Source organism: Orbicella faveolata, unplaced genomic scaffold, assembly GCF_042242905.1.
Source record: "Orbicella faveolata isolate gen_17 unplaced genomic scaffold, um_ofav_v1 contig_37, whole genome shotgun sequence".
Classification (NCBI taxonomy): Eukaryota; Metazoa; Cnidaria; class Anthozoa; order Scleractinia; family Merulinidae; genus Orbicella; species Orbicella faveolata.
In genome coordinates, this window is record NW_028301566.1 from 2899834 (window position 1) to 2916111 (window position 16278).

The following is a 16278-nucleotide window of genomic DNA, read 5'->3' on the forward strand; positions in this document are numbered from 1 at the left end:
GTTTCTTGTCCTCCACCCTCTCCTCGTCCATAACGTGTTATATCAACCAGTACGGAAGGTCAAACAATATTTAGCAGCTGAAACTAGATTGCGTAGTAAGCTCGAGAGACTAACCGATGATCGCGAAGCTATGAGATTTTTGAAGCTAGCTGACCGGAAGTTGATGACAGCGCGTGACCTCGAAAGTAGTTGAAAGTCGGGTCATGATAGGCCGTAATAAGGTCGAAATTTTATTGCATAACTAAATAGCTAGCGTTTATCTGTGACTGCTATTTTGGTAATTCAAATAAACTACAAGTTATTGATTGTATATTAGTTTTGACTACTTCCCTAAATGAGATCCAGTTTCAAGCGACCAAGCGAGCACGAATCTCACGTCTCGGGCTCGGAGTTGTGCGTAATTAAGGTCTCGGGCTCGGTTTTCTCTGCACTGAGTCTCGGGCTCGGATTTTCCGAAATCGTTTAAGTCTCGGTCTCGAATTTTTTAACAACGGTCTCGGCGTCTCGGCAAGTCTCGGATTTTACCATTCGCCACCCCTAATTGGCCTCGGTAGTCAGACTAACATTGTTTAGTAAATTTTTAAAAATTCTAAGAGAGGACGCTCCTCTTATATTGTCAGGTAGGTTGTTCCATAAACGTGAAGTTATGTAGCGATAAGATTTATGCAAATACTTTGATTTAAAGGTAGGCTGATTAAGGTTACAATAGCCTCTTAGATCATAATTGCTAGAACGCAATGAGAATAATTCCTTGATGTAGTTTGGACTGGTCCCGTAATAAACAAAGATTTACAAAAAAGGATTAGGGCTTGCATGTATCTGCGATGCTCCAGGGACTTGATGTTCACTATCTTAAGTAGATCGCCATATGGAGTTAACTTGATATATCGAACGTGGCCAATTGCACTCGTATTCATACGATCACCTAAATTAGGGTTTGAAGTGGCTCAGAACAGTTTTCTTTTTGTTTTTTTCTTATAGAACTAGGTGCGATTTTTCAGGCTTGGAACTGTTCTGTTTTGAATGGCTGTGCTATTTTTTTAAGGTAACTCTCCACTGTTCCTTTCATTGTGTTTAAGTCATAAATTAAGGTAGCACTATCCTGTTGAATAGCAACAAACTTGACCCACTTTCTACCATCAATTGCATCTATCTTAAGAGCTAAGCCGGTGACCTCATATTTTTTTTTAGTAAAAATCGTTTTATTACACACAGAAGAAGAAAAGGGAAAATTAGGAAAAATTCTGCGGAGTAGATTTTGCTTAAATTAAATAAAATGGAAATTTCCAAGTTGGAAAAATTCCACTCCCAGTAATTTTTTTTTTTTTTTTTTTTTTTTTTTGCAATTTCGCACATGCATTCCGCTCTTGCTGTTGAATAAGTTTTTGCATTAAAAAAGTAGGGTCACCGGATCAGTTTTGAGATATTAGCTTCGTGAATAAGCAATTTTTTAGCGCACGTTCTACGCGCAATTGAAAATCTCGACTTTGCAAGATCGCACCTTGCGCACGTGTGAAAACAGTCCGCCGCTCAGTAAAGCCCGCAATTCCACGCGAATAAACGCGAATACCCGCGAATAGTGTTTTCTTTTTGCTGATGTCGTTAGCAGCATAAGCGGAAGAAGAAGAGTACCATTAATACCCGAAGGTGAGACTGGCTTAGTAAAAAGAACGAAGAAAACTTGAAGAGTAGTTTTTTCCTGCTGTTTTTAGATTGATAGCCGGCGCGATCGATTGCAACATCAATCACAATTTTTGTTTACGTTCCAGCACAGCGGTTTAAAAGAATGTTTTTTCATCTCAAATTGCCTGAAAGATGGATGTTTTTGAAGATAAAAATAAGCGATATCGCAAACAGCTCACTTAACTAAGTGGAAACAGAGTTTTACGAAGTAGGCCTCGCGCCGCCATGTTTGTTGTGAGTTTTGCAAACTTGAAATCTCGCGCGCTTTCTCGCGACCCCTTGGGTGATCGCATGATGCCTAGCGGTGCGCGTTAGAGTCCAGGATTTTAAAGGAAATATTACTGTTTTGAGCCACCTTAACCCTTAGGAAAGTACCAGATTTCTCACTTCTCAATCAATTTTCTCTTCTAAGAATTAATCCATTCACGAATAGCCGAATGTATTGGACTGAGGGTAAGTGTCATTACACTACCTGCGACAGATTTGTTATTACAAGAGAATATATGAAAGATCATGTATTTGAACTGCGGAGAAAGATACGAGGTCATGATTGATCATCGCAGTTGTGAAATTTAAAACCTGAAAAAAAAATCAGGCTTGAACGGGATTTCGAACCCATGGCCTCCAGCTGCAATAACGGTGCAGTGCTCTGCTAACTGAGCTATCAAACAACTAGGGGTTAGACTCGTTGTAAGTTCGTAAAACACCCGTAGATGGTAGAGATACAAGTGAATATATGAAAGATCATATAGATGGGTTTGAATGCAATTCAAGCCTGAATTTTTTTTTCAGGCTTTAATTTCACAGCTGCTTAAGTTGTGTATATAACTGCGATGATCAATAATGACCTCAGATTTGTTATTGTTATGATTTATTCCGTTTATTACTTACAGATCATCCATGCTGTCAAAACCAGCAAAGACATCCGATGAAAGGGTGGGCCCAATCCGTGGATTTGAATCAATGTTCCTGTGAGGATTTATAAGTTAATGGCAGCTCACTTCTGAATAAATCTACCACCGCCTGGTCAGCTCAGTTGGTAGAGCGCCAGACTGCTGGGATTCAAGCCCCAGACCGGACCAACACTCGGGGTCTTAAACTAACTGAGGAGAACGTGGTAAGGTAAAGGTAAAGTCTGCATACGAGCCAACTGGCCCACCAGGCCGGAGCTTATCCCGGTTTCTGTAGCATGAAGCGACTAGGAGTATTTCTACTCCCCCCTGGATGGGATGCTAGTCCATCGCAGGGTTACCCCCGGCATTAAGTTCGCCGGTACCCATTTATACACCTGGGTGGAGAGAGGCACTGCGAGAGTAAAGTGTCTTGCCCAAGAACACAACGCAATGTCCCCGGCCAGGGCTCGAACCCGGACCGCTCGATCCGGAGATGAGCGCACTAACCATAAGGCCACCGCGCCTCACAGGAGGAGAACGTGAGGCCTTTGTAATTACATCTGCAAATGAAAGTGAAGAATGATCATCGCAGTTAATTTTCCAATTTAAGCAATTGGAAAGAAGAAGCCTGAAAAAATCAGGGCTTCAACGGGATTCGAACCCGTGACCTCCGCGATACGGGTTCGAATCCCGTTGAAGCCCTGTGCGGTGGCCTTGTGGTTAGTGCGCTCATCTCCGGATCGAGCGGTCCGGGTTCGAGCCCTGGCCGGGGACATTGCGTTGTGTTCTTGGGGAAGACACTTTACAACCGCAGTTCATATATGAATTATTTCATATAAACTTCACATTACATCTGCAAATGGTTAGACGTTTAAACCCTCTCAGATAAAAACTTAAAATCGTTGGCCCCGTCTCCTTCATCTTCAGCGTTGTATGGTTAGCAGGGGATGTTAAAGAACCATGACACTTATTACAAGGAGTAGGGCACGTAGTTCCCCCCGGTGTTGTGGTCTGGCGTTGCCTCACTTGTTGGTTAACCTCATGGCACCCTTTCCCCTAGGCCAGAATATTCTAAGCAAAATTGCTACTTCGTGCCTATCCTTTGCATCTGAATAAGAGTAGAATGCACTTACATGTGACGCAGACGTTTCAGACCTTTAAGAATGACTTTTAGGTCGCCAAATGATAATAGGTTGTCTTTCAGCTTTCTATATAAAGAATGGAAAATTTCATGGAATTAATTTCCAGAGAAATAAAATTTTACCTAGCCTCTCGGAATTTGTTTAACCTAAATTAGTTATGCTTGGCTTGCGCATTCTTCTACGAGTGCAACATATTATAGCATTAAGAGAATCACATAGGTACGTATATTAGGAAACTTAAGAAACGACGAAAGCGATGCAGAGGACGACGCCTAGTCAAAAACGAATTTATATTTTACCCAGCGAAATTCGTAATTGTTTAGATCTGTTCAAGAGGCCAGTGGCTCTAGAAACGTGTTGAGACTAAATATGCCCGTAATGACACCGTTCAGTTCCAATTGGAAATACGAAAAATTAGCTGCCATCGTTCGGTTTCCGCAGATTACGCAGAACTTGGTCATGGGAGCTTAAGGTTACCGTGTACCTTGAGGGGTGTCTCGCGTCCGGTTTAAGCTGTAGATACCTAAACCCCATATCAGATTAAAACTTATAGAGCTGGCTATCAAACTGTACCAAGAATTTTGAAATAAAATGACTTACCGATTTTCTCGCTACCTCTAAAGGCGAGCGCCCTAATCACCTTTTGGAAGTTACCAGTCAAAGCAAATTTTGTTTTTCCCCAATTTATCATTTTCCTCGGTTTCAGGACGAAAAGCGACAAAAAAGCGTGTCTCCGTTTTGCCACATTCAATTGTAGTTAAAAGTTACAGAACATTTTCGAAATAGGACTTTAAAAATGTGAAGTGATCGTACAAAAACCACTCTCGAAGAAAAAAAATTTCGAAATAAACAATTCCCAGACAAGTTTTTGTGTTTTTATATGTTAATCTAGCTACTGTCAAAATTTGAGGGCAATCGAACAAATTCCCTAATTTGAGTTGTAACTCTTTAAAGTGTCTGCGTCAAGCGAAAAAAATTCATTCAAGAAAACAGCGCTATGAAAAATCTCTTGCTTCGCAAACAAAATCCGCCCACAAACGCCTTCAGCTGGGTTCGCAGACCACCTAGCCAATCAGCGCTTGAGAAGTTTACTACCATTATATTTTACCTCGCGGTGAAATGTACGCCCGAATCTCCAGAAAACCCTTATGTTTCGCAATGCGCTCAAGGCCCTGTAGCTCGGTTTTTATTGAAGCTGGTCTGGCAAAATGGGGAAGACGAAAAAGGATACGAAGAAAACAAACAAAAGAAAGCGCGGCGGAGCAAATTTGCACAGATAATATTCCAATAGGCCATTTTCGTATTCTCGGTATTGGACTGGAACTAGCTTGCAACTGAGGCTAATGCGGGAGTCTTTTCAAAGGCAAATAACTCTAATCGCTTTTTAATAATATTTCCCCGCACAAGCCTCCATTTCAAGCTAGTTCCAGTCCAATACCGAGAATACGAATATGGCCTATTAAGAAACAACGACGGAGACGCCGGGGACAACGTCGATAAAAAAAATGATTTCATATTTTACCTAAGAATCTCGCGGTACCCTGAAGTCATTTACTTTGTTTATCACTGTCAAAGCCATCACGAAAGTGAATCTAGGTCACATCGATAAATTTGAAATAACAATTTAAAAAATTAGCCGTCGTGACTCACGTTCTCCAGACAACGCAGAATTTGGTCATTTCACGTTGTTGTTTTGCAGAGGACGGTAAAGGAATGTACCAGGAATTATAACGCACGTGCACAGCCATTTTTCTCCTCATTAAACCTTTTGTTTAGCGACGTTGCCGTTGTGGTTTTCTCAAGCTTCCTGTTGTTTTGCAGACGACGGCAAAGAAATGTGCAGAGATTTATAACGCACGTGCACGGCTATTGTCTTGCTCAATAAACTTTTGTTTGGTTACGTTCTCGTTGCCGTCGTCGTCCTGGTTTGCTTAAGGGCCCATTAACCGATCTTTTCGAGCCGTTGCTAAGGAAAATTTAGTCTCATATAACCTCATCATTTTTAGTTAGTTCAGAGTTATTTCATGTCTTTCAACTTTTTCATGGTCAGTAACACTAGTGATGACGTCATCAGGTCACGCCCATGGTCATGTGACTAATACTTTCTCGGGATTTTTTTCATTGATTTAATATTTTAATTCAAATCCTCATTACGCTATGCATCGATTTTGTTTCATTTCTAAAAGGTCAGATTTTGAGAGCATTTCAAAATATTGAAAAATTCGTAATTTTCTGAAAAAAGCATGATTTCAAAAAAGGAATGCGTAGCTATGTTGCCAACGTTGGCTTTGATCGAAATTGGTCGAAAAAGGCTGGAATTAATGAAAAACCGCGTTTCCTTTAGCATTTAAAGAAACCGGAAGTGCGCCCGATATCTATTGGAAGTTACCCTATCAGCGCGTGCGTAATTTACACTACCAGCGCACTTCGGTAAGATCAAACAAAGCCACACGGAGTTAATTTTTCTCTTTCTGTTGCTCTTGTTTTTCTGTCTGTCTCTTTTTTTGTCTTTGCTTGTACTTTTTTTACTTTGCATTTGCGAAACACAAAGAAAAACATCTAAAATGTCTGCGAATTTGCAAGTTTTTGAGTTGTTTTTAATTCAATGCTCAGGCTGACGTAATTGACCGGAAGTGAAATTTCACCTCCTTAGCAACGCGCGCGAGCGCGCGCATGAATCGGTTAATGGGCCCTTAAGGTGGCCGAACACAGTTTTCGCGCGCGCTTTTGCTGATGCAATTCAGCGCGCGCACAAGGATTGCAAACAACAAACATGCCGTCAATAGAGCGATCACTTTATTTGCCCAATGCCCGCATTATCTGTGCTATTTTTCTCTATAACTGAACGCAGCATATTGATGGTTTTAATCTTTTATTACAAAGATATGTTAGAAAAGGTAACGATGCAAAGAACCCAGCAATTCTTAGCTTTTTCGTTGTTACTGAAAGAACCCAGTTAAATGCAGCGCATGCGTAGTAAGTCAAAAAATTGCGATTGGATGAAAAATTGCTTTCTCGGAAATACGCCTTTTTCTCGAGAACCACTCATTAGAATTTCACGAAATTTGGCACGAAAATACTGTAGGGAATAAGTAACTAGAGTATTGAAAAAAATGAACGTTAACAAAGGAAATTCTAGATACTCCTTTGAGCCTTCAACAAGGGTCAATTAAAGATCTCTGTTAAATTATTATCAACATGTTGTTAACTTGCGAGAATCGTTACAGGCTTGCTGCATGCAAATTGTAACGAAAATCTAATGACTAGATTTTCTACAAAATCGACAAAAGCGATTTTAAAGGCCTGTTTATATTTATTCATGTTCCCATGGCAACGGTACATACGTCAGCCTAATTATCAAAAAAACAAAGTTTGTGTTGTTAACCTGCTTGCTGCCATTTTTGGCGACCGAGGGATCAAGGATTTTAGAGAAAAAGGTGAATGAGACACAGGTATCAAAAACTGTGTTGAGCCACCTTAAGCTCCCTATTATCTCTACCATGTGGTATTTGGACTCCTCAGCTTACAGTCAATTGAGCTCTTTCTTCACTGGAAATCTTGACAATAGCACGTTTTAAATAATAATACTTAGCAAACGAGGCTCTATTTTTATTCACAGGCTTTGGAAATAAAGTGCATACATGTTTACTTTGAGACTGTATTTGGAAAAAATACATACCCCTTACTAACCTCGTCTTCTTGGTCCGTACACAGGCGGCCCAAGCTCACAATGCGAGGAGTTTTTTTTTTTTTTTTTTAATCTTTATGCGAACGTTCAGCGCGCGAAACGTGACACGGTTACCGCCGACATCTACTATTACATAACGAGCGAGTTTGGTTACGCGAAACGTGACCTTCGCCTTGCAGTATGTGGTGGTGTTGTGTTACAACAGTTTGAATTTATAAAGGTTTGTATGGGAAAAAACGGTAATCGACATTATAGCTGAAATTTTGGTATTTTTGCAATAAAGGTGACTCACCTCAATGCCTTGTTGTCTTTTCTATTGTCATCTCGCTTCTCAGCTCGATCCGAAGCCTTTTAAGCGAGTTATCGCTTTTTGGTTTTCCTCTACTAAGAAAGAGTAAAGGCTACACACTCGATTGTGGACTGACCCCCGCTCGAAGCGAAAAAAAAAAAAACACTGAAATCCCGCCAGCCGCCCCAATTCCTCCGCAGAATCATAGTACTGGTTTAAGCGCTCCCTTGCAGTTAAATTCCAAGCCAAATTCATCTCCACAGCGCACGATACAAAGCTCTGAATCGAAGAGAGCTAACCATCCGGAATCAGTGATCATGCTGCCGGCACCATTCGTGGACACATTCGAAACCCGAGCGGAATGCCAGGCTAACAAATTGACCCTGGCCAGGGGAAGGGAGCGCACAGTTCTCGACAAGCCAGGTACTTTGCTCCACGGTCCCCTGTCTCGCCGCTGTAAGGCTACCCTCGCAGTGTTCGAAGTTCGATAACAACCTAACCAAAAAGTACTTTTGGATCAGCTGATATGCTTATATATAATCACAGTTAGTAACTATGATATAATGAACTTTGAAACGCCTTGTACGCGAATTACAAAATGCGATTTAAAAATTTTCACAGCGAATATTACTCACCACGTTTTCCATTGAAAATTCGAAGACATCCATCAAAGCAAATCTAGTTAAAACTTTGACGGACAATCCAACGATTAGATTGACATTGCCGGTGCGAACGAAGTACTTTTTTTCAAAATTTGTAAACACGTCTAGTCGTTGCTTTGATTGGCTTGTCACAACAATGCTCCGTCGGCAGCTTGGACAAAAATCTTCCCAGGGGACCGTGGAGCAACGTACCTAGCTTGTCGAGAACTGTGCACTCCCTTCCCCTGGTCAGTCCACAATCGAGTGTGTAGCCTTTACTCTTTCTTAGTAGAGGAAAACCAAAAAGCGATAACTCGCTTAAAAGGCTTCGGATCGAGCTGAGAAGCGAGATGACAATAGAAAAGACAACAAGGCATTGAGGCGAGTCACCTTTATTGCAAAAATACCAAAATTTCAGCTATAATGTCGATTACCGTTTTTCCCCATACAAACCTTTATAAATTCAAACTGTTGTAACACAACACCACCACATACTGCAAGGCGAAGGTCACGTTTCGCGTAACCAAACTCGCTCGTTATGTAATAGTAGATGTCGGCGGTAACCGTGTCACGTTTCGCGCGCTGAACGTTCGCATAAAGATTAAAAAAAAACAAAAAAAAAACCGCGCGTTGTGAGCTTGGGCCACCTGTGGTCCGTACCGTAAGTTAAGGACCGAGTTTTTTCACCGTCGATTTATGGTCCAAGCGCGAAGCGCGCGGGCCATAGATAGTAAGGGGAAAACTGAGGATCCGTAACTTACAGTACGGACCGAGAAGGCTAAGTTAGTAAGATGTTTACCATATCTCTATTGTTTGTCTGATGGGTTCGGGAACGATTTATATTTACGCGGAATAGCTTCAAATTTTTCACACACGTAGAAAGCAAAACGAGCCAATTTGAAATCGTTGTTAAGTTGTTAGGATGTTTTGATACACAATTTAAAGTAAAATAGAGATTTTAACATTAATTGCTATAAAAGTTAAGAACTCCTGGGGATAAGTCACAAAACATTTTGGCAACAAAATCAGCTTTAAATTGTAGCGTACGACCCGCCAGCTTGAACAATCACAGCGCGCGTAGTAACTGAGAGATTCATGTATTTGCAAGTTGGCAGACACTCACATGTTTGTTACGCTTTCAGGAAGGTGAAATCCTCCTTTAATGAAGTTGCTTTCCAGATTTCTGATTAAAAACAAGAAACAAAACAGCAAAAAAGGAATTAAAACCATAGAGAACCAAAAAGCTGCAAAAACAGCGCGGTGAAATTTTTTTGTGTCATCAAATTTTGATGAGCACGAAAAGACGCATCTTTTGGCTAAGTTTTTTTTTTTTTTAAATATGTCGATGGGGTTCAGAGCCACCTTAAATATTCGAAAATTTAAGGTGGCTCCGAACCCCATCGACATTTTTGTTTTGATACCATGATTGTAGCATCAACTGATAAAGAGTGATTATAATGCTGAGTCTTGGAAAGTGCTGGAAACTGTTTTGAGCAGCGGTCCTTAAAGCGTGTGTTACCGTGTTGTTAAATAATGCGAAACGTCTGTTTTAACATAGTTAACTTCAAGCTCAATTTTCCCCTGCGGGGTCAGCTTGAGCTAACTTCTCGATAAGTTATTCTTAACTGCAGACAAAATATTATCATGCCATGAGGTTTCTTAGGTAACTTAATTTTTGCCATTATTGCTCGAATGTTCTGCGGAAGTCATCTTAACATTATTCACATTATGTGTGAAGATTTTGTACACGACAGCTAAGTAGTGATATAGATCTAGTTGTAACTTTACGACTTACCTTGCGTCCTGCTGTCAATGACAACTGATAAAAACAATTCCTAATTAATTAAGTTACTGTTAATGTAATACATATGCAAAAAAAATAGTTCTTGTTCTGCTGTTTATCAGAAAGATTTCAGAAAGATGGCTTTAATTTCGTGTTAAATTGTGACTCGCAGTAGCCCATTCTATAGGAGGCAGCGTGGCCGAATGGTTAGGGCGCCGGACTTGAAATCCGGAGGTCGCGGGTTTAAGTCCCGATCTGACCACTAAGCTGGAGTTGTTTCTCGGTAGACCCTAGTTCAATTCCTCGGTTATGCTTCTACATAGACAACTGGTCTACCTCCTGCCAGTTGGGATTTTTAACCATGTTATGTTCATTTGCATTATTTGTTTCAACATTTGGTTTCAATGGCCCTGAAAAGCCCCATTTGGGAAGCGCTCAACTAAGATATATTATTATTATTATATTATCTCTCACTGACTCCAAGCCAATTTTGAAATCATTTTGATTTCTCGTGAAACAGATAACTTGTCAAATTTTTAATGCAAGATTGATATATTTTAGAAAAATAAAAAGCAATTCATTGAGTCAACTGTGTCTTGGAAACAAAGAAGCATAACATAAAGCTTTTACATCATCTCTAGTGACGTCAGATTCCTGAAAGTGGCTTCTGGAATAAGCTTCAGCAAGTTCCTCGAGAGGTCTCTGAAAGAAAAATTGCGTGGAAGCTTTGGGTATAGTTTGAAGATTATACTGCATTATATTCACTTTATCGACCAGCCACGGGCATAGTGCATATTTACTTAATTTTATTAATCGAGTGCAAGGACCCTGACCCCAATAATGTCCTCGATGACTCTTTGGTGGGTGCGAACTTCGCCTCACTGAGACAAAGAGTGAACCTTATTTGTGGTTAAGTTACTTAGTTGCAAACGTTAACAAGAACTTTATTATATGGCTCTCGTTAAGATTTATGATCGTTTTCTAATTAAAAAAAAATACTAAATAGAATTATAGATATCGTAAATTAACGCTTTGGTTATAATTTTACTTACAGAACTTTTAGCGAATTGAGATTTCCAAAAGATTCTTGTGAAATGGAGTTCAAATGACACCCAGAGAGATCTCTAAAGGGAGAAGCATGAACATCACATGTAAAGCGACAACCGGTCAAGAGGAATTCGCAAAGGAGGTTTTGCACGGAACTTACAGCACCACCGTGTTAAATGGAATATCACTTGGTATCTGTCCAGTAGTGTTACATTTAACTTTGATACGTGTCTTGCCAAAAGGGGAGCAGGTACATAGGTGTGGACAAACACTTTCACAAGCCACCACAAGCCACATGACGAAAACGATCTGCCTCAGAGTAATGAAGTACATCGCTTCAAAGTCAGCTCAGTTCAGGTGCTTTCTGCGGGAACACACACATAAAAATTATCAATTACTGGCGTCGTTTAAAAGCCTATTATAATATGTTAGCAATTAAGATTTGAGATCATTTTGTACCCAAAAATGAATTATTTTCTCGACTTAAATGGCCGTTCTTTATTTTTGGGTCGGGGAAGGGGCATGGTGCACGGTAACTATCTTAAATGTATCACTGGTGCAGCAGAAACCCGCCTGTAAGAACCTGCATTTTTTTTAAGTCTGGCAACATAGGTTCTTGTATTTTGGGGTAGTTATTAGCAATTTAAGCTAGGTGGGTTCTTAAATAGGCTCTTAATTTCTATGAAGAAGATATAGTTGTTGAGTAAAAAAGAAAAATAGATAAACTTGGGCTTAGTCCTTGAACACACATTAGTTATTCCCAACTGTGTTAGGTATTTTCTTGAAATATGAATTTACAATTTCAAAGTCAGACTCCTTGTTTCTTAATGTTCATTATAGCTTAACTGTATCCCATATAATATTATATGGACCTACTTGATGTTGCTTGGCTAAACAGGTTTATATAATTTTGAGGATTAAAAGAGCAAATTTGTGCCATCGGTTTCTTAAACACAAGGTTCTTACACGCGGGTTTTTACTGTATGTTCCTTTTGTTCTCTGTCGAAATAACCAAACAAAAAGAAGTCCTATTCACAACTATTAAAATGAATCTAATGGTTTTATTGAAGAAGGCATTGAAGTCAAGTAACTTTCACGATTTTAAAGTTCTTTTGGATGTTGGCAGTTCTTAGATGAGAAACACGTCTTCCCTTCGCGTAGCCAATGACACAAAGATCAAAATAAATAATCCCCGGAAAATTTCCGCAAAATGAATTATTTTCTTGAATAAACTGACCCTTCTAAATATTTTTTTGGGGAAGCGTAACACAATGACTAACTTGCATGTATCACTTTTTGCTATTCCGCTATTACTTACCACAATAAAGTCCCACTCAAAATTTGAAGTGAACTACCTATTAGATCGAATCTATGACAAGGCATTGCAGTCTAATAAACTGAACTTTGACCGATTTAGGGTTGAACCGGATGTTAGCAGTGCTAAGCTGAGAAACAAAAAGCTCGATCTGCCCTTCGTAGGCAATGACGCAAAAGCATTTTGTGATCCATGCTTAGAAAACGCTCGAGCCAAAGTTAATAATTCATTTCATTTTGGGGGCTTTGCTTTCCTGAAAGTTAAACCGAAATACGTGACGTTTTAAAAGTAATTCAAAATTCTTGTGTTTGTCTTGGACCAGTTTCCCATGTATCTGAAGTTATAACGAATCGAAGCAAGCACAAAGTGCCATATTATTCTTATCTTGGTTAAAAGTAATACTTGTCCGAGACGTATCAGTTGTCGTTATCATAACACCGTTTATTAAATGTGTTGACATTGTTCGTTAAGGTTGAGGAGATCACGGTTCGAAAGTACTGCTAATACTGCTGCGCGTGTGTCACTTATATAATTGTCCTTCTAAGAAAATGGACCAAATACGTTTTACTTAGCGTATTTGCTTATAATTACCTTGCCTACATAAAACTAATAAGATGTATTGCAATGTTAATTTCTTATCGTGTTTTTTTGTAAGCTCTTTCACTATGAATGACAATAATCGAAAGTGAGTGATCATATGCCAAAGCTAGGTGAATGGTAGAAACGTCACACACATGAATTATGGCAAAGACGTTTTGAACACGTCTATTGACAGAAAAAAAGTCCTTGCAGGTAAGATTAAATTCTGGTGAAATTAAACAATCACTCTGAGATGAGCTTCCGTCCCATGTCGAAAGTTTCGTATCTCCAACGGAAGAGCTCATCCAACGAAAACCATTTTGTTTAAGTTTCGAGGCATTATTATGACAACTTTGAAGCTATACGAAAGATGATTATTGCAAATACCATCATGGGACGTGGTGAACGTTTCAGTTAAAAAGGCTCTGTCGCACTTTGTTCCAGTCGAGAAACTCAGTGAAGTAAGACTTCTTTACTGATCAAGAAAAGAATGATTTAATTTGACGTACTGTTTCACGCGAATTTCCATGGACAACTTCTAGAGGCTAAGACTGTATTATCTAGATCTGCCATTCATTATAATATGAATTAAATGATCGTTTATTGCTGCACGATGCGGCGTGAAGCGGGAAAGATCAGCCAGGAAACATTAATAGGAAACAAAAATCACAAAATAAAATAAAATAAAACTGGGCTTCATTCGCAAACGTTCTTTTTTCCCACGAATTATTCCTGCTCTTCATTGGGCCAATGATCCAAAATGACTGACTTAAATCAATAAATGGGAATGATCTAAGGCACCTCCACGGAGTGGCTATTCTTCCAATGTTTCCGGATCAAACTGAAACTTGGAGGGTGTCTTTTTTTTCCCTCGTCATGTGTATCAGACAAATGGATGAATCCACTCAGGGCAATGATTGAGCGGTTCCTTTGATGCACCATTACCTGGCCGATCTTGGATCCTAAATAACAACCCGCAATCCACCAATAAGGGGCGAATGCTCGACGTGATAGCTTTTCAAAATTTGTTACCACAGCCAAAGTTACGTATCAACAAATTGTTTATTAGATAATCATGTACTACCTCAATGCTATTAATTTGTAACAAAATCATCCATAATACTCACAGGTACACTATCAGGCGGTGTTACTATAATGAGGATGAATTTGATCAATCAGCAGCTGTTTTCTCTTGCCCTTTCCCTGGTTCTAGGCTTCATCAGTAGGAATGCAGGACTTCCCGCGGGAGTGGAATTTAAACAAGTGAAATTCTGTGGTAAGATTTATTCCACTAATTCACCTCGAATCATCCAAAATAACCTCACAACTGCTTCTCTTCTTTCGGGGAGTATAGTTGTATCTTGCGTATTTTCGCACCAAATATTCCTTACACCAAGTAAGCTACTTAATTAGATAACTGCCTACTTAACTGGTCCGGCATGCTATGCCAAATAGCGCATAAGCGTTCAAGGACGCCATCCCATGCTTCTATTTCTTAGCCTAGCTCATCTGCTTTTATGCGCTTTCAACTGGAACCCATGCATGTAAAGGCTGTCCCTGCAGGATTGATGACTCCGGCAGTACCGACTGTATGTAACGGCTGCCTCCCCGTATTATTCATGGCGTTTTATCTAAAAAAAAAAAAACTTCGTAAAAGGTGCACTGTCATATCGGCTACATTTCCAGATATTCAGTTTAAGGCTTGTTTTTTCCGAATATCTTTACAGGTCCGCATGATGAGACAGCGAGGATCAAAATTTTCCCCTGGCCTTTCATACCATCTGGGAAAATTGCTAATGTCGGCGTGACATTTACGCCTGGTAAGCTGATATTGAATATATAAATGAGGCATTTCAAATATTTTGCTGACGAATAAAGTGTTCATCAAGAATACTTCTTCCAAACTAGCTGGCTTTAGGCTTCAAAACGAAAACACAGGTAGATCAGAGACATTGTAATCTCGTTTACTTGATCGGACACAGTTTACCATTGATGGCATCTACGAAACCACATCGTTTTTGATTCTTAAATGCCTTTAACACCAGTTAACTTTGGATGATGAATAAACGACAATTTTATTAAGCAACTGTTCGGCATTTTGCTTTCCTACTTCGTAAAGGCTGCGTAACATAGCTTTTAACTTTGTTCCTTTTTTTTTCTTTAAATTTAAGTTTGAAATAGCTGGTTCTATTTCAGTGGCTTCCGAGATTTCTCTCTCAGGCCTTCTGTAGCTAGGTAAGTTTGGTGTAAAAAAAATACGTCTCGTGTTAATTTCGATCGCTATCTTCGGCAGACTTTTGACCAATGCCAAAAGGGCAAGTTTACAGTATATGTCCGCGTCTTTAAAATAGATTTTGCATCTCCCAAGCATCTATTTCACGCTTGCTTTAAAAATATACCCACCCTTGGTTACTCTGTATGAGGATAAAAGTGTGCAACCGGTTTGCGAGAGTCCAAAAATTGGAGACAAACAGCGAGTTGTCATCTCTGCGATACAATATACTTTGATTACACTAGCCGCCATCTCTACCAACACATTGCCGAACATGAATCTTCTGGATCTTGTGCTGTTGCCAAACCTCTGAAAGAAATTAGGATACAATGTTGGGACCTCTGGCCTTGTAAGCCGTATCTCAGTCCTAAAGATGTGTCAAGGGACGTCGAACTTTCTGATTTTTGAAATGTACGTTCATCGATGACCGCAAACCAAATCTGAACATCCATATCAGACTCCATTCGCGCTAAAGTCTTTGTTTAGACTAAATACCTGTAATTAACTTTATCGCTGTTTCCGTATTCACAAGAAACTATTTGACATTTTATCATTGTTTATTTATTCATCTAACATCTGACACTTTTGAGGCATATATTAACATCGAGATGGTATCTAAACGTTGTGTCATTTCGCTAATTCAGTATTGCTCAATATCTAAGAGTGGTAGATCTAAAACATTATTGTACGTAACAGTGGCTAAATTTATGTTTCTTTCTAACAGCGGTAGACGATTTTGCTGCCACAATGCAATACGAATTGATAACAGTAAAAGACGATAAAACTGTAGTAAGACGAAGGGATAATGCTTGTCCAAAATTTCCAGAGTTATGCAGTTTACCTGCGGGTGGTAAGTATCCTCCAGTAAAGTTAAAACAAGATAACGCCAGCGGCCGAGGCTGATATCAGTCTCACACATACCTCATCGCTATTTACCTCTGATTTT

General features: G+C 39.6%; 2 protein-coding genes across 2 annotated transcripts in view; one reads left to right on the forward strand and one right to left on the reverse strand.

Annotated features, from left to right (window-relative positions):
• LOC149101619 (uncharacterized) overlaps positions 1–11525 on the reverse strand; it is a 41557-nt gene extending 30032 nt beyond the window's left edge. The window contains exons 1-6 of the mRNA XM_089275748.1: positions 11327–11525; positions 11172–11243; positions 10750–10821; positions 9460–9519; positions 3710–3784; positions 2575–2652 (exon numbers count right to left, since the gene is read on the reverse strand). Of these exons, the coding sequence (XP_089131874.1) occupies positions 2575–2652; positions 3710–3784; positions 9460–9519; positions 10750–10821; positions 11172–11243; positions 11327–11499 (530 nt within the window). The 5' untranslated portion in view covers positions 11500–11525. The remainder of the gene's footprint in view (positions 1–2574; positions 2653–3709; positions 3785–9459; positions 9520–10749; positions 10822–11171; positions 11244–11326) is intronic.
• Positions 11526–13215: 1690 nt separating this feature from the next.
• On the forward strand, positions 13216–15576 carry LOC149101620 (uncharacterized). Its single transcript, XM_089275750.1, has 4 exons — positions 13216–13273; positions 14190–14336; positions 14788–14880; positions 15232–15576. The coding sequence occupies exons 1-4, from the start codon at positions 13216–13218 to the stop codon at positions 15234–15236; spliced, it is 303 nt and encodes a 100-aa protein (XP_089131876.1). The 3' UTR covers positions 15237–15576.
• Positions 15577–16278: the final 702 nt, after the last annotated feature.